At 40.5% G+C, this 19,357-nt stretch overlaps 1 protein-coding gene and 2 non-coding genes across 6 annotated transcripts in view; all 3 read left to right on the forward strand.

Moving 5' to 3' along the window:
* Positions 1-19,357, forward strand: part of LOC131034873 (uncharacterized) — a 240,508-nt gene that overhangs the window by 217,048 nt on the left and 4,103 nt on the right. The window contains exon 10 of one of the 4 annotated variants that reach the window (XM_057966472.2): positions 17,279-18,245. The exons of the other annotated variants lie outside the window; for them this stretch is intronic. Within the exon in view, the coding sequence (XP_057822455.2) occupies positions 17,279-17,306 (28 nt within the window). The 3' untranslated portion in view covers positions 17,307-18,245. Of the gene's footprint in view, positions 1-17,278; positions 18,246-19,357 lie in introns of those variants that run through there. 4 annotated transcript variants of the gene reach the window in all.
* Positions 18,812-18,882, forward strand: TRNAT-AGU (transfer RNA threonine (anticodon AGU)). Its single transcript has one exon. It is a non-coding gene; the product is annotated as a tRNA-Thr (tRNA).
* TRNAT-AGU (transfer RNA threonine (anticodon AGU)) lies at positions 19,010-19,080 on the forward strand. Its single transcript has one exon. It is a non-coding gene; the product is annotated as a tRNA-Thr (tRNA).

Genomic DNA, 19,357 nt, shown 5'->3' on the forward strand with positions numbered 1-19,357 from the left:
TTGATTTTTTCTCATCTTTTCAACTTTTCTTTTGATACTGCTTTTCAGTTCTGTCAATTCTTTGGCTTGTGAGTAACGAAACTCACTAGGGTTTGAGGATTGCGGTGGCGCTGAAGCTAGACTTTAGATTTTTCACTGATCACAGCTTCGCCTGTAAACCATAATGACTCGGAGATTATAAGTGTGTGAACTATAATAACTGGAGGACAATAATACGTGAGTTCAATAAGCTAATCTACTTCAATGCAAATATGTCCTGACTCAAAGCTTCATTAAAAGAAACTCCCTCAGTAATTCCAAAAGACCTCATGATTTTCCAAATGCATCCAACAATCCAGCAGGAAGTCAGAGCGTTATATAACAAAATCACCCAATGTCAAATGGATACCCCTCAGGACAAAAACAACTAACCTAAAAAAAACAAAAGCACCTAAACTAAGAGAAACAAAAAAAGGCAAACCAACGCGAGAAAAACAAACAAACGGAAAACGACGAAAGCAAACTAAACTAGCTATGTACAAGGGAAGGCCTCGGCATTTTAGGATTGGAAATAGTGTTTGAGATATCTCCCATTGACAGGCAACGGAATGTCCTCTCCAGTTAAAGTCTGCAACCTAAATGCATTTTCTCCCAATATCTCTGAAATTTGATAAGGACCTTTCCAAAGCTTATCAAACTTATCATGTTCTCCTCTTTTCTCATGAGCTTTGTCCCAATACAGGACGAGATCCGAAATTCGGAACGCCTTGACTCTTGCTTGTCGATCAAACCATCTCTTCACCACTCCTTGGTGTTTAGCAAAGTTATCCAGTGCTTGATCTCTTTTCTCTTCTAGGTTCATCAACTGTGTCAACCTGGCCTGCACTGCATCAGTGTCTTCTATGTACTCCTGAATGAATCTCAAGGTTGGAATCCTGAGTTGCATGGGGAAGACTGGGTCCTGACCATAGACTAGAAAATAAGGCGAAATGCCTAGTGCGTTCTTTGTTCTGATTCTGTCTGCCCATAAAGCAAATCTCAACTGGGTATGCCATTCTCTTGGACTTCTCTCTAATAATTTCTTGATTACGCTGAGCAAATTTTTGTTTGTAGATTCTGCTAATCCATTACCCTGAGGATAATAATTTGATGAAAACTTGAGGGTTATCCCGTACTCAAAAGCCCAATTTGAGAATCTCAATGATGTGAATGCCGATCCATTATCGCAAACCAACGCATAGGGACATCCAAACCTTGTGATTATGTTCTCTTCTAGAAACTTGATTACAACTTCAGTAGAACAAACCTTAAGTGCCTGTGCCTCTGACCATCTGGTACAATAATCTGTAGCTGTAATGATGTACTTGTGTTGTGCTGAGGATGCGGGGTTGATGACACCAATAAAGTCCATTCCCCATTTCGCAAATGGTCTGGCTTCAATCACGGGATTCAGTGGCATGGCAGGATTTCTCTCTCTTATAGCTGCGACTTGACATGTGTGGCAAGTCTTAATGTGATTGAATGTATCTTTAAAAAGCATAGGCCAGTAATATCCTGCTCTTAGGATCTGGTGAGCTGTGGCGAGGTTGGCTCCATGTCCGGTTCCAAACTTGGAATGGAAATGTTCAATTATCTGCTTTGCTTCGTCTTTGCCAACACACCTCAGGTATACTCCTTCATAATTTTTCCGGTATAGAACAGATCCTTGAAGCACGTAATGTTGACACTTTAACCTTAATGCTCTCTTTCGTGTAGGTGTCATGTGAGCAGGACATCTGTGATTAAGCAAATATGTCACAATGTCTTTGTACCATTCATCAGGTGTGACATCTTCTAATTCATAAATTTGTTGGACTAATCCTGGCCCATCTATTGCTAATGTCTGTGCCAAAGCTTGTCCTCGGACAAGTTTCATGGGTTGTATCTCAATATCAAATTCTTGGATAATGGCGACCCACTTTCCTCTTCTCTCTCCTAATTCATTTTGCATGAGAAGAGTCTTGACTGCCGCATCAGGCACTATTGCATAAATCTTGGCTCTCAGGAGGTAATGTCTGAATTTTTTAACTGCCTTTACTAATGCGTATGCTTGCTTTTCAACATTTGGATATCTTAATTCTGCGTCTTTCAACGGGGTGCTCATGAAAGCAATGGGATTTTCATCCCTCTCTTCACTTCTTTGGGTGAGAATGGCGGCACAAGTGTATTCGGAGGCGAAGGAATATAAATAAAATGGTTTGAGATAATCAGGACTAATCAAGACTGGCGCCTCCATAATTGCGGTCTTTATTTCTTCAAACGCTCTTCTGGCTTGTGGAGTCCACTCGACCTTTGCATCTTTCTTTAACATTTCATTCAATGGCCTGACAATCTCGGCAAATCCGGTAATGAATTTTCGGACGAAGTTGATTTTGCCAAAAAATGATTTGAGCTCTTTCTTACTTGCTGGCAAATTGATAGTAGATATGGCCTTCACCCTTTCAGGATCAATAGATATTCCTTTCTCTGAAATTACATGTCCTAAAAGCTTTCCTTCTGTGACTCCAAATATGCATTTCTTCGGATTAAGGGAGACACCGTATCTTCTACATCTTTGGAAAACTCTTCTCAAATCTTCCACATGATCTTCTCTCTGTCTAGAGAAAACTGTGATATCATCCATATATATAATAATGCTTTTACCAATTAAATCTCTGAAAGCGATATCCATAGCTCTCTGGAATGTAGCTCCGGCGTTTATGAGTCCAAAAGGCATTCTCTTATAGGCAAATGTTCCCCATTTGGTGGTGAAAGCAGTCTTTATTCGATCTTCAGGTTCGACTAGGACTTGATTGTATCCTGAATATCCGTCTAGGAAGGACATCATTTGTGATCCATTGACGATCTGCAGTACTTCATCTAATGATGGAAGCGGATAGTTATCTTTCTCTGATGCTCTGTTGAGATTTCTAAAATCAACACACAATCTGATCTCTCCATTTTTCTTTCTAACAGGTACCAGGTTGGCGACCCACGTCGAATGTCTTACTGGGAAGATGATTTTAGCAGTGAGTAACTTCTTCACTTCTTGGTATATCAGCGGTTCTAACAAAGGATTGACGGGTCTTTGTCTTTGCCTGAATGGCTTGCTTCCTGGTTTCAACGGGATTGTGTGAGTGATAATCGCAGTGTCGTAGGTCTTGAGATCTTCATAGCTCCATGCAATGACATCTGGGAAGTCCCTCATGTTCTTTAGGATTCCATCCTTTTCAAGTGCTGTGCAAGACTTTCCAATGAAAACATTTTTAACTTGTGTCTCGTCACCTAGATTGATCGCGTCGCACATATTGCCTTCTACACTGTGATTCTTCTTTTCTTTCAACTTGTCAGGATCAAAAATCCTTTCTAATTCGACCATTCCTTTCGGAATAGTGTTTGTTTTTAGGTTCAGGACTCCTTCGGCATCGAACTCGGCTTCACCCACTTCGTCTTCATCTATGATCTGCGTTAAGAAGATGTCCGTGCTGGTTAGGAAGTCTAGAATGTGCTTGTCGTCTTCGAAAACCTGGAAATTGGTGATGTTATCTGGGACTGAAGGAACTGATATCAACTCGATGGTAAACTTCTTTAATCCTTCCATTGCTAATGGAATCAATGAGCTCGCGGCCTGTGCAAGTGAATTGGCCACTTGATTCTGATGTCTATAAATTGAATTGATATTGAAAGCATCGAAACTTTCAATTAGATCCCAGACTCGATTTCTATACTTAGTTAGCCTTTTGTCATGGCAGACATATTGCTTCCTGATTTGTCTTATTGCGATTTCTGAGTCTCCGTATACTTGCAGTATCTTTGCCCCTTTTTGGATGGCTAACAGTAATCCATGAACCAAAGATTCATACTCTGCTACGTTGTTGGTGCAAGGGAACTGCAATCTGTGAGCGGCAAGGTATGTTTCTCCCTTAGGACTAATTAATTCATATCCAGCTCCGGATCCTTGTTTGGACTTAGATCCGTCGAACCTTAGGGTCCATATTTGATTTTCTTGATTGTCTGTTTCTGGACTTTCATGATTTTCATTTGATGTATTGGACGAGACTTCGTCTTCCACAGAACTTTCGGTGTCTGTAAAGCTTTCATTCTCTGAATCCTGAATTTCTTCTATAGTTGGTGTCTGTGGGACCCTTTTGTATACTTGTTCCAGTGCGGTCTGGCATAAAGCACAAGATAATTCTGAGTGGACGGCATTGTGGATTCTACACCAATTCGGAAGAAGCAGATCTCGGACGGATGCTATATTGCCAAGTTGTACACTTTGCTGGATGTTTCTTTGTACGAACCTTCTGAAGTTTTCAAACATCCCTTCGTCCTCTTGGTCGGATCCTTGATCACTTTCAATGACGATCTCGGTTGACTCCATGACCTCTTGTTGGGTATTTTTATCTTGTATATCTTGTATCATTAGGATCTCCTCTACTTTGGGTTTATATGTTCCTAGGTCGGACTCTAAAAATAGAACTTCATTGTCCTCTCCATATTCAGTTATCATCAATCTCAACCTTGGGGTGCTATCAATTTTAATCTGGTTCGGGACTCCTCTCCATGGTAGCCACATGTGTGCGAAATCGGTCGATACATATCCATTCAATTTTCGGGACCAATCTCGACTCAGGAGCATTCCATATGAATCTGGAATATCCACTACTGATATATCTATAAAATTCTGGACTCTTGGGTCTGCGGCCAATTGCATGTGAATGTTGTTCAATTCTCCCATGACTGGAACTTCTGTCTTGTCAAGCTGAGTGACTTTTCTCTTGGTAGGTGCGGGAGTTATTCCCAGTCTTTGACAAACGGCTAAGGGCATGACATTGCTTGAGGCTCCGGAATCATAAAGGCAATTGTGTAATAATTTTCCAAATATTCTGACTGATAGTAGGAACGGGGCCGGTTCGTCCTTTCCTTGAGAAGGCACTGAATTTTCTTCACTTGGTTCTTGATGTTTAACTTGATTAATCTTTGAGTGATCTTCCTTTGCTGGGCTCTCCTCTTTCGAGTGACTGGCTTGGTTTGCAGATTTTCCTTTTTTAACCACATCTTTCTTGATTGCAACCTCCTTTTCGGGAAGAACCAAGTTAGTAGTGAGGTTCTCTTTGACTATAGGCTGAGCTTTCTTTGCTTCGCCTCTTTTGAGTAATACTTTTCCTTCCAACATATCTTCCTTTTTAGCTGGGAAGGTTATAGTTTGAACCATGCACTCATTTTGCTCGGGTTGTTCTTGAGAATCGGCTTCCTCTTGAGTCACATTGATAGTGGCTTGAACATTTGACCTCGTTGCACTAGGTTCATTCAAACTATTGATCACTGTCTCTTTAATTTCAGACACTTTGAGCAACTCGTAGAGTGGTAAACTTACTTTGACTTTCTTGAGTTCATCTAACACCAAGGCGGCCAATCTTTTCATTTCATTTCCCGCAGGAGGTGAAATATTTCTTCTTTGTCTGTATTCTTGAGTGTTTTGTGGATATTCAGGGACATTGCTGGCTTGGGGATCCGGTGGAGTTGAAAAATTGTTTGGAGGAATCGATGTTGTTAATGGTTCGGGATTTCTCTGATTCCTGTGATAAACTTTTTGGTTGGCACCTCCTGACGATTGGTGGAACACTTCCTTGATTCCTTCTACTAAAACACTGTCGTTCAATGGTGGGAAATAGTATTCTGAATCCTCTACAGGTCCGTTTGCAGATGCTGGCGGAAACTGAGATCCTGGTGGCACCATTGGTCCATTGGCTGATTCTGGAGGAAATCTCTCATTTTGTACTGGACTAATTTCTTCTTGTGAATATCTGCAGGTTTCAACGATCATGGCTTGACCATACTGCGTGGTTGGAACAATTTCGTACCCTGTGGTGGGAGGATTTTCAGGTGGATTGGTGGTGCGCATCTCTTGTTGGAAAATATCGGCCGCAATTTTAAACTCAGGACACTGCAACTCGGAATGTTGGTTCGTGTTGTGGAGTCTGCACCAACTAGACAAGGCTGCTTCGGCTAAAAACACTTTGCCCGAAGAGGGGTTCTCTTGACTTTGCGCATTTGGTGGATTGTCCAAAGGCGTCACCACATTTCCATTGTTTGGAGCCGTGTTCCATGGTCTTCTTTGGAAACCTTGATTGTTATTTCCTTGATAATTGTTTCTGAATCCTTGATTATTATTGCCTTGGAAATTCTGGTTGTTCGCGTGTTGGCCGTGGTTGGCCCTCTGCATGCTCTGGAGTTGATTATTCTGGTTCCTCAGGTGGGTGACCTCAGTTGATAACTTCTTGACTTGCTCAATCAGCTCTTTCATTTCATCTTTCTCTTCTTGTGTCCTTGACGAATTTGTAGCATTTTGCAGGAACACAGGTTGAGCGGGTGGAGCTTGAGAAATTGGAGCTCCTGGGTGAAGGACCAACTGATTCGCCGGCTGTACGTTTGGATAGGTCGCTTGCGGGATTGGATTCATGACTGGAGTTTGGTTGGCTAAAGCCGTGCCAACTGCTTGCATCTGGTTAGGTGCTGCGACGGATCCCATGTGTAGTAGTGGTCCAGTGATGTTTTGTCCCATGTGCTTACTCACTTCAATGGCTCTAGTATAGGCCGCATTTAGATCATTCGGAGCTGGGTGTGTCCTTACGAACATGGCCGTGAGATGATCTAAGGCTCCATAGTAAATTTCCCTTGGATCTGCAATAAGATAAGGAGGACGTAGCATTGTGTATGCTCGGTGAAATCTGTCGTTGAAGGAAGTAATAGGTTCATGCTCTCTCCTTCGAACCTCAACGAACTGTCTATATAACTCTGCTGGTGTAGTTGGGATGCCAAATTTAGCAATGAATGCGTCTTTCATCGCGTCCCAAGTCCTGATGGACCCTGTAGGCAAATGAATAAACCAAAAGTATGCCTCTTCTCCCAATGAGTAGGGAAAAAGCCTACATGCCACATCTCCATATTCAATTTGTCTGTTACGGAGAAGGTCCTCGAACATCTTGATGTGATCTTCTGCTGTGCGATGGAAATCACTAACGTTGAACTTGGAACAAAAGTGTTCGGGATTCTTTGGCATATCATGATAAACTGCAAATTCCAATGGTGATGGATTGTTGACTAGCCACGTCGCGCCATTGAGTACATGAGGAGGAGGAGGTGGTGGTGGAGCACGATGAGCCATTGTATTTCTTGAAACTGAACTTGATGAACTAGCTTGGCTCTTTGTTTGTGAAATTGCTTGGATACTAAATTGGATCGCCGCTTGGACTTGTTCTTGGAGAACTTGTGATGACTCAGGAGATCCTTCCAATCTTAGTTCGAACTCTTTGGGAGTGTCCTCTCTTTTAACTCGCTTTGCTTTGGAAGTAAACTGAAGTTCACTTAGATCTTTGATGCCTGGTGTGGACCTCAACAACCTTTGATGTTTCTCGGGCGAGAATGAACCAATGCGATCCAGCGTGAAGTCTTGCAAGGATTATTGTACGTTCCTTTGATTGCGAAGATTCCTAGCTATGACCCTTTGATGTTCTTCGGCTATATCTTCCTCTTGCTCTAAGATGATTCTGACTCTGTTATATTCGACTTGGCTTCTCCTTGCGTTCCAAGCTACTTGATTCAATTGGGAAATGATGTCTTCTTGGGTATTGCCTACTTGCAAATTGGGTTGCACCACTTGATTCAGTCCTTCATTCGGCAACACCATCGTACTTCATGATCATGTTTGCAATATTTTTCTCTTTTCAAAATTTTCGGACTTCGAACTTTGAAACTAAAGAGCCCTCCTTCTAGCGCCAATTCTGTTGACGTGTATTTTGTACACAATCATACACAGAATAAAATACCATTAGGCATCTTATCCTCTCTTGAGAAAATAGTCTCTAACTGCTGAAGATCTGCAAAAAAGGATCAGTTAGGTGGACTCCAAGGTTCTTTTAGTGGGGTCTCCACGTGTGGACAAGCTTTTTAGTGGTATGATGTGATTTGCTGTTTCCTTCAAGGCTTCTTACGGATTCAATAGTTCGAAGGTTTTACTAATCTAAAAGGAACTTTCAAAAAAAAGGAAAAAGGACAGGGTTTGAGAGGTCTAATCTAGTCTAACCCTATGAACGACTTAGCATGAATGAGATTTGGCAAGACTCAACCAATTTCAATTTTGCCATAAGATAACAACTCAACTGAAATTAGTGCGATCTTCTAAGGTAATAATGGTGTTCAATGCATCAACGGTCAAGGACACTACTACGAAGGTACATATCCTAGATGCGAAAATGCTTGAAGGTTAAGGACTCAAAATGTTTTCCAGTCGACCACGCAAGGCGTTCCTACAATCAGCAAGAAGCTAGTGGTTTGGATTGCGAATCCTACCAAATATCAAATCTCACACTTAGTCTTTCAAAACTACTTTGATTGAGCGTGATTCAAGTACATCCAACAACCATGAAGATAACTCAAGAAACTTGCAACAAAACACCATAACTTCAATATTTTATTGATTTCCAAGTCATCATATACAACAATTGCTTGAACTTCTCTCTTCAAGACTCAATCTTGCTACAACATAAAAATTGCTTACAACTCTATTCTCTATTTCTCTATTGACTATTCTGATACAAATGAAATGAAAAATGGGGGTATAAATAGCATCCCCAGTTACAATGAAAGGTCCAGATTGAAAGTAAATCGATGGACAAGATCATGACACCTAAACCCTAATTAGGGTTTGTTACAAATGACCTCCTTTTCACTGAACAATATTAAATACATAGCCAAATATTAAATTTGGCACAAAAATCTAGGAGGTATCAGCCAATGAGAATTAAGATGTCATGTCATCTGTAACAACCTTTCATCTAGAATCTTATTCCCCTTCCAATTTTCTTTTTTAGCATATGCAATGAATTTTGTCACAATTCCTTCGATTTCTGTGCTTGGAATCTCGGGAAGATTCTTGATACTCTCTTCTAAGTGGATAACCTGATCAAATGCATCTAGAAGAGCTGTGTCCCAGGTAGGTTCAAGTTCCTTAGTTCTATCAATTAGGAGCATGGTGGCATACATCTGATCATACTGCTCATCTGTAACATCTGCGTCCTTGCGAAAGATGATCTTGATTCTATCTTCAAATTCTTGTAAATCCACATCTGTCTCGACCTCGATCCTTCTGCCAAGAATGGTACGAAGTACCTCAAATACTCTGTCCTGGATCGGATTGATCACCTCCTCAACTTGACCACATCTAACACTGATGTCCTCAAAGAGAACACTCTTTATATGGAGTAAGGTTGACCACTGAAACAAACTGTGAGAATCGCCTTCCAAGATCTTCTCTTGTGCTAAAATTCTTCTGGATGTATGTCTTATAACTTTCAAGACAGGAATGACAACGTCCTTGGTGTGGGCAAATGCAGCTACTGTTGCCATCAGTCTGTGGATTATCTCAAGGACTTGGATAGCCTGGTGGGTGATCTTCGACATCCTTGTAATAAACTCAATGGCCACCGTGTGAGATCTATCCATCCAATTACATGTACGCTGGACCATATTCCTGAATCTTTCCGCTTCATTGATTGATTGAAGGGGCAATGCCTGCAATGGTGATCTAACTGGATCCTGACGTCCCAAAGGTTCATTGATGTGACTGAAATATGTTCTCCATGCACCGACCTCTTTCTCAAGCTTTCTATTCTTTTCTACTTCTTCTCTGAACTTATCCTTCAATGCCTCAAATGTGTCGGTGGCATCATCTAAAGTCTGCTCTGCTGTGGATGGTCCTAACTCAATAGTCTGTATATGATAGTCCTCCGCTAGGATCTCACCCTCATATTTGTCTGCTGCCGGTGTAGCTACCTGCAGTTTTCTAGATCCAGTCTCATCTCGAATCATCTTGGACATCTTTGTAGCCTTCTTCTTCTCTGTTGTCATATGTGAACGTCCAACAAGGCTCTCTAGATCGATTGCACTGTCTTCGTCCTCAATTACGATCACCTTAGTCAACCTTTCCTTCAACCAATCTGGGATATTTGATCTTGTCTCTTGAACTTGAATTTCTTTGTGTACTACTTCTTCTTGTCTGGGAGGAGATGTTACTTCATTATCTTCTTCTAAATCATAGTCTTGGAGAGATCCATCGGATGAAACATGCTGTGCCTGTTCTTCCTCCTGCCTGTCATTCTGTACCATCGATTCCATGGATTCTTCCACTCGAACTGTTTTATCTTCTGGCCTGGAAGAAATACCTGGTGTCTGATCTTTGTTGGCACCTTGCTTTTTCTTGGAAGGTTCTTTCTTTTCTGATCTTTCCTTTCTCTTTGAACCTCTCGAATGGAGATTGCCCTCACTGGCACATCGAAGGTTACCTTCACCTGAATTCCTAGGATTAGGATTGCCTTCACTAACACTGGCTCCACCTTCGGCTGGTTTCTCTTCCAAAGTAAAAGACATGGCTATGCCTTGTTCTCTCAACTTCTGGTGCTGAACATCTACCCATCTGCGAGTACAAGACAAGACTGGTGCCATCAATCCATCTAAATCCACGGCCTCGGGCTCATTCCAATTCAAACTTATTGTCTTGCTTTCTCTATCATATGAAGATTGGATGTGCCTGCCGTTGTCCTGAGCTTGGTCGGCTACTCTGTAAATCTTACATTTCCTGATGAAATCCAGAGGCAATCTAGAATGTATCTTACGTTTCACTTCGAGATCATCTAGGAGATTCATCATAAAATCTTCAATCTGGTACTCATGTCTAAATCTTCTACCGACTGTCTCCTCTAAATGTCCATGAGGATCAAAACTATTCCTCCAAGCAAAAGATGAAAAAGGATACAAGGCTAATTCCCTCTCTGCATCATCCATGGCTGAGACACTGGGACATACCTCAACCGAATTACCCAAAATAATAGGTACCTGAACTCCATTCTGATGTCTGTGTCTGAATGCCTTCACATATGCTGCCAACTGCCTTGTTACTTCAAGTAACACAATCCTGTCTGTCGGGTATCTTGGCAACATGTATGGAGGTAAAGGACATCCATACACTCTAATGTAAGTGAACTTAGGAAACTGAATGAACCAAGCACCGTACCTCTTGATTAACTCCTGGGCATCCTGAGATAATCTGTTGTGAATCCCTCCTTGCAACGTCCTGGTGATATTCATCGTGAAAGTATCATTGATTAACTTGTAGTTCTTCCCTGGTGGATGATGCAAGTAGGTATAGGATTCACAAACTCTGACCTCACCGGGTCCTCTTCCAATCACTCCTCTGTGAGGTAGTCCTGCGTACTCAACGCTCCTGATTAAGGCATAGATGACATATGAACTCATGTGGAAGGACTTAGTGGCCCTGAGTCTTCTCAACTGTACGTCTAAGCAATGGCTAATTATCCTAGCCCAATGTATTGTACCCTTCCCTTGAACAATCACCTGGATGAAATAAAACATCCATTTCTCAAAATAGAAGGCATGAGGTGCTCCTGTGACTCTGTTGAGCATGGTGATCAAATCTCTATACTCCTCTTGGAAATCAATCCTGTGCGGTGTGTTCGGTACTTTGCTCAGACGGGGACGACTCTTGAGTAGCCAGTTCTTGTTGATTATGCTTAGACAAGCATCTGGATCATCATCGTACACTGATCTGGCTCCTTCAATGCTCTTGTATATCATGTCCCTGTGCTCTGGAAGATGGAAGGCTTCACTGATGGCCTCCTCTGAAAGGTACGCCAAAATATTTCCCTCATTGGACACAATGGTCCTGGACTGTGGATTGTAATGACGGGCACACTCGATCATCAACTCGTGACACTGAATGGCTGGAGGAAAACCGGCCGCCTTAATGATGCCACTTTCTATTATTCTCCGGGCGACAGGTGATGGCTTGCCGATGTAAGGGACCTCTCGGAACTTCTTCGTGTTAAAGTTCCCCAAGTTTGTATCTCCAATGTTGCTCCACTTGGACACGATCTTGGTCTCCACTTCTTCGGTCTTCTGATCTTCTTTCATGAGGGCCGAGCGACTGGTGGATGCTCCCGCCTTTGGGGTCGCCATACCTACACAACATTTCACTATAAGAAATAGATTTTGCAATAAATAACGTAAATAAGAGAGATAGATTTTAGGAAACCTCATGATAAGTCCCTAGAGTTATCATTTCCTAAAATACAACGATTGAGCTAAGAGATCTAAAGAATCAAAATTTCAAAATTTGAAATATGACGATGAATGAATAAAACAATAATAATTAAATCGCCATACCTCGATAGAGAGCTAACTCTAGAATGCAAAAACAAAATTTGCCTAGTCAAAATTTGAGGTATAAGATAATCTTCAATATGATCCCCTCAAAATTGACTTCGCCACCTCTGGAGAGAACGTGATCTTCAAGTAATGCCTTAGACGTGGTCTTAAATGATCTCCAAATTCGCCCTTGGTGTGGTCTTCAAATTCGCACCACCTTTTGATAACTACGCGCCACCCTTGGATGAATGAAATTCGCACCACCTTTGGCCTTCAACGCAATTCGCACTCCACACAAGATGATACTAGCGCCACCTTTGGTTTGAAATCGCACCACCTTTGAACACACTTCGCACTATATTCGCCTCTTCTTGATTCGCATGAAGGAAGGTAAAAATGATTATGTAAAAATGAACGTTTCACTCCCCTTATAAATAGCGCTCATACCCTTTCACCTCTTAGGCCGACTTTGACAAATAAAACCATTTTTTAAATGATTTGCAATAAAATAACAAGGCCGACTTGCCTAATTGGGCGCTTCAAACCGATTTTTGTATTAATTAAATAATTAATTATTAATGCCTTGCGTTTTTTTTAAATGAGAATTTCGATTTTTAATAAAGGCAAAATATAATTAATAAAAGATAACACCATATTAAATGCTAAATAAAAATGGATTTTCAATTTTTTAATCGATTTAGCATTTAAGGAAATTTAAATTTGTTTGTTTGGCGCCAAAATTGGAAAACAAAGGGACGTACCTCATCGCTCTGGTCCCTTGGAGAGGGACAGGAGCGATTCACTATCTTTGGCATGATTCTTGCATTTCTTACGTCCAACTCCTTCATCTCCACGTTAAAAATCGATCACCTTGATGGTCCTTCGAATTTGATCGCCTTGTGTGCGCATATGGGTGTCCTTTAAGTGCATATCGCCCTGGTCCTTGTCCAAAGGACTGGAGCGATCTTCTTGTTTTCATGTCCATCTCGCATTCACCTTGCGTCCTTTGACCTTCGAAATATCATTGCTTGTGTCCTTTGCGCTTATTTCCACTTGCTTTTGCAAGGTACTTTCGATGTTATAAGGATCATCGCCCTTGTCCCTTGAAGAGGGACAGGAGCGATCCACATGTTTTCCTTGGCCTTGTCAACTTTGTACTTCGATCTTCATGGTAATGTCCTTCAAACGTCGTCCTTCACCTTACCTAACCTTGCTTCGCTTTGATCTTTGAAGGGACGGGAGTGTTTTAATAGCATCGCCTTGGTCCTTGTCCAAAGGACAGGAGCGATCTTGATTTTTTCACGTTCAACATGCATTTTGACCTTCGATCCTTCATTGTGATGTTTTCCAAACGCCTTCCTTTGTCTTGCTTAACCTCGCCTTGTTTCGATTTTGGAGGAATATGAGCGCTTTTGATAGGATCGCCCTGGTCCTTGTCCAAAGGACAGGAGCGATGTGGGGCCTTTACACCATTTGGCGATGTTTGGACGTTCAACTCTCTTGTTTATCACCTTGTTGTCATACCATGGACCCTCCAGAACATTGCAATGTTTTGTCCTTACGTAAATTTTGCATAAAATGGGCAATGCATCTAACATCGCCCTGGTCCCTTCCTGAGGGACAGGAGCGAAGTTCATCATTATATGCTTGTTCTTGTTTGTACCAACTTGCAATCAACTTCATTGCGTGAAATGACGTCCTTTCGACCTTCTTGGTTGCTCGAAACTTTGTTCGCCTTTTGAAATCTACGCCATTATGTAGATATCGCTCTGGTCCCTTACCAAAGGACAGGAGCGATCTAGGTCTTTAGAGTACAAATCCTTCCATGTGATGACCTTTGTAACGTTTGCGCCTGGTGGAAATGCCTTGAAATGTCCTCGCCACCTTTTGTCCTGGCTTGGATCGGTCTTGAACCTTGGAGGGACGACCTTGAACTTGAGAGGGACGTATCTTCACCCTTGTATCGCCCTGGTCCCTTGGAGAGGGACAGGAGCGATTTTTCCCCTGTGGCTTTCATCTTACTTTGCCATGCTCTAAGTTTATATTCAACGGACTCGTCCTTCTTCCCTCCATTCGTTCATGCCTTGACATCATTTGTAACTTTGCAAGAAGAGCAATTATATCAAAAATCGCTCTGGTCCCTTCCTGAGGGACAGGAGCGAACTAGGCATTTAGCACTGTTATGGACGTCCAAAAATCTTCAATTTATATTCAATGCGTTCATCCCATGTTCTCCTTCGTTTTTGAACGTAAACTTGTCTTGACCCTTGTCTGGTTTTTGCAAAATGGAGGGAATCGCTCTGGTCCCTGGGAGAGGGACGAGAGCTACTAGGTACCTCGCCCTGGTCCCTTGGAGAGGGACAGGAGCGATTTAGTCAATATAGGTCATTTTCTCCATTTTTTGCATCTCAAATTATATTCATTTGGCAAAGTATCTTCCTTCGGACGTCCTCCAGTTGCTGAGCTATCAAAATCTTGCATGGGCATGGCGAAATTTGAATTGTAGCTCCGGTCCTTCACTGAGGGACAGGAGCGATTTTCCTTCTGGAGACCTTTCTGTGCTCATGAAAATCTTCAATTTATATTCAATGAAAAGATCTCGTCGTTCTTCATCACTTCAAACGTAAAATTTGTCTGGGCTCTGCAAGGACAATGAGATATTTGAAATTGAGCTCCCGTCCTTCACTGAGGGACAGGAGCGATTTTGCTCCTACAGGCCAAAATAACAAGATTTTTCACATTTTAACACTTCACGAGGCGAAAACAAATCAATTCCAATGCCCAGGATCAAACTTCAAAAAAGTCAAAATTTGGTCAAAATATTCAATCAGACAAAAATTCACATTGACGGTCATCCTTTAGACAAGTTTAAGCTCTGCATGAACATTCCAATTGAAAATTAGACCATTTTGGCGAATTCATTGCATTCAAAAAATTTGCTTCTAGGAAAGAAGCTCAAAAAGCTCTCAAAAGCGACTGGATTTTGGCTTGAAAAGGCAAAATTTAAAACCCTAAGGCTTGGCCCTAAATCCAGACAATTAACTAACTAACAAAACCCTAAAAACGAAAGCGAAAACGAACAAAAACAAGCAAAAAGAGGGGGTCCCCATTTGCGATGGGGCGATGTGTGAAATGGTCACAACAAAAGGCAAGACTCAAACGTGGATTCACTCTTCAATTCAATTTTTTCCTCCGGAAATTCCTTGCAAATTTTATCCTACCACTCATCAAACTTTGCATCATTTGGGAAATCCAGCTCAACCAAGGATTAGTGCTCATGAATTCCAGCTCCATTAAGGATTAGCGCTCATCAATCCAAGCCTATTCTTTTGTACTTCTTCAATATGAATTAATGATGCAAGGGTTTAAACTCTCATTATATTAGAGTCCTGCATTTTAAGGGTTTCATCCAGTTTTATAATCATCACACTTCCCTTTGAATATTTTTTCTTCGTGTCTAGTGCTCACCTAAAAATATTTTAATAAAACATTACAAAAGGCCTTATTATGTTCCATTTAGATGGCCCACTTTATCTAATTAATAATATTTAAGTTGTTATTTTACAATGTTTTCAAATTATATTACTAGGATTCAAAGCATCGTTATTTAATTATTTCCCTAACTTTACCCTTGCCTATGGGCAATAAATAAATAGGTTATGGGCCTCCCATTTATTTTATTTCTCTTTGAAAACTGTGTAAGCATTGTATATTTCATACAATGCCAACTGTAAACCCCAACATATCCCTCATCACTTGGAATCTATTGTATCATGTCCGCACACTTCCACAATGCAGAATTTGGGTCTGTTTTGAAGCAACGTTTATCCACAGAGCTAGAATTGGTTGCCATTGTGCTCTCTCTCTCTCTCTCTCTCTCTTTATATATATATATATATATATATATATAAAGAATGAAAACAAAACAATAGAATTTATTTGTAAAAGAAAAATCTGAAGAAAATAAACCAACAAAACTTATCTCCAATCCAAGAGTCTTCCCCCATAATCAAATGAGCTCTTGCATACACATAAGTGTAACAACACAACTATGTTGGAACCTTCAATAATTAATCTTCAACTCTAATTGTGCAATAACAAGCCAGAACAAAAGTTCAGCAATTGTATTTGGTTAGTTTGTAGAAAAATCTAGACCAAAAATACAAATGGACCGTCTATCTAGTCCTTGTTCTCAATGGAGCACATGCAAAGTAATTACACCAATACAGGTGTGCTTTGTTAATGCAAAATGGCAGACAAACATTTGACCAAATGGATTGCTCAAAGGCTGGATCCTGTATTGCGTAGCCATCTCATGTTCTGCTTGCCTTTGTAACTGAGAGCAAATCGTTAGACAACATAATGGCAACCCATGAAATAATGCATTTCTGAGAATATAGAACAGGCTTGGCATTTTTCAAACTGGATGTGTCAAAATTATTGGATGAATCGACAGTTACATAACCACTCACAGCTAAACAGTTTCAATTAATGAGGAAACTAGCACCATGTTTCAATCAAATAGAGGCTTGATGTACCCCTACAATTTATTTTCATAGCGACTTTATTCCATCAAAATCTTTTGCTCATCTAATTCAAATCATTGTAATTGCCTGTCCATGTGATGGTTGATGCAAATTTATCTGAGTAAAGGGATCATTTTTCCTGGCAAAGGAATAACATTGAAAGAGCAGTTTCAAAATGTTCCTTTGCAGAGTAAGATAAGATATTACTTGAAGGGAGGATTCATCGAGACATGAAAGACTGCATCTCCATATGAGAGGTGCATTCCATGAAGTACAAACATTTTTGAAAGACAAATTTTGCGAAATCAATAGGATGTTGTTTGAGTGTGGACCATCCAATTTAGGGTATGGATCTTTGTCAAAAATCGCATTCCCAGTTAGAAGGGTGTCAATTTTTAAGTCAAAAGTATGACTATGCCAAACAATGGAAGATGCAAGGTTGTTTAGGTTTTTAAGTAGAAGCTTGCACAGACATGCTAAAGTGTGCACTATTTGAAAGTCTAGCACATGTTTGGTGTTTGCAAAACATGTAGGATGATGGACAAGTGCATGGCCTTATAGGATCGAGCTAATTTTTCTAAGACAAAAAGAACTGCTATTACGCATATAGGCCTGTGCTTTTCAGATGGAACATGCTTTCAAAATTTCAGAGGTCTCCATCAGTGTAGTGAAGTGTGTACAACATAAGGCAGGAGGCAAGGTTATCTAAGTTGGCAATTGCTTCACAATGTCAACATTTTTTTAATGAAAAACTTGTGGATCTAGAGAATGGCATACTCCTTTGAGGAATTGTTTTCAGATTAATATTGACGTGTTAGTAGGCATGTGCTATATAATAGTGAATCCGTTTTTACAAAGAAAATTTGCAGAATGATATACAGTGACACATCTCATACAAAGGATAAAACCTAGGTGTATCTAATTGAAGGCAACACAGATTTCAATCAAAGAACAAAAGCAATTTATTTTCTGATATAGAAAACAAAGGCAAGAAAAACAGAGGTATACAGATCAGCAGTATATCTTTGTCACAATGACAGTGATCCTTGTCATTCAAATAGAGGCACTATTAGACCAAGTAAGAGATCAACATATATGATGAAGGATTGATCATTCGAGTTTTATGTATTTTCAGCTAGAATTCACTGCAAAGAGGTAAATAGAGAGGGGTTATCAGATTTGGGATTGCTGATGGATTGTTAAACTTTTAGATTTTGTTAGAGCATTTGCTGTGTTACAGACAGAGAAGCTTCATCCTCCAAAGCTAATCATCAGAAAATCTGTTCCGAGCCTTCCTATTTTTAGGTGCCACTATTTTTGAGGAGATGAACTTAGTTTGAAAAAAAACTATTTGTAGATTTAGTTTTTGGAAGATTTTAATTGAGCTGATAGTTATGCTGAACATTGCTTAAGGTTTACTATTTGTGGACCAAAACTGTGAAAGAAGCTTGATTTGTGTACAAGTAAATTACTTTTTAGCATAGGAATTGTAGTTAGTTATTAATATTATTTTCACATGCAATAGTTTTGTAATCATTATAAATAAATTCTTTGGTCACTTGGTTTAAGAATTCATTATCATTCATTTAATAGAATTTAGTAATGCTTATTGTTCGTCTAAATTGTTGTTGAGATTTTTCTGCTATTGTGCTTTTATGTGTTGACTATCACTTGACATTTATTAAAAGCTTTGAATGCAAGTACTGTATTTTGCTTATAACGTCTTGTTTATTGTGTAGGTAAAGTAAACTGAAGTGTTTTTATTGTTAACTCCAAGATTTGTATTGCTATTTGCAGTGAAGTTGGTCTTGTAGCATTGTATGCAATTTCCCTCTTCCAATTTATGTACTCTTTTTTGTTAAAACTAGATCGTAGCTTTTTGTGGACTTGCACTATTTAGTCTTTGTCTTTGCCTTTAGCTGAACAACATTAGAGTAGTAATTGCCACAGGTTTTTGGTAGTTGCCCTACTCAATCTTTGCCTTTACGCAAACAATGTAAGCATGGTTGGCATTGTTGGTGTTGGAAATAAGCCACACCCGGACTGACGATGGGCTGGTTCAAGAGGGGCCAGTAGCTCAGTGGTAGAGCACTCCAGCAGTGATGGAAGGTCCTAGGTTTGAGTCCTAGCTGGTCCATGTCTCAACATGGTATCAGAGCCAGGTCCAAGCTAGGAGCCCCAAGCACACAAGAGGTGTGGCTTAAGGGGGGGTGTTGGTGTTGGAAATAAGCCACACCCGGACTGACGATGGACTGGGCCAAGAGGGGCCAGTAGCTCAGTGGTAGAGCACTCCAGCAGTGATGGAAGGTCCTAGGTTCGAGTCCTAGCTGGTCCATGTCTCAACAGGCATAGGTTTTATTTTAAGTTTGTTGGGTTTACTATGTGTGAAGCACCCCAGATGCTGCACGTATGTAAATAGCAAGTACACGCTATTTAGGTTAGGTTTTAGGTTAGTTTTTGTGTATAGGGAACTTGCCAATCTATTTCAGAAAAAAATGTAACCATACACATTGTTCCATATTGTCTCACACTGAAAGGTGCGAATTAAAATTCTAGCAAAGGCTTGCAAAAAGGGGACCTATCAAGGCTGTACTTGTTCATAATAATGGGGG

Source organism: Cryptomeria japonica, chromosome 10 (genome assembly GCF_030272615.1).
Source record: "Cryptomeria japonica chromosome 10, Sugi_1.0, whole genome shotgun sequence".
Lineage (NCBI taxonomy): Eukaryota > Viridiplantae > Streptophyta > Pinopsida > Cupressales > Cupressaceae > Cryptomeria > Cryptomeria japonica.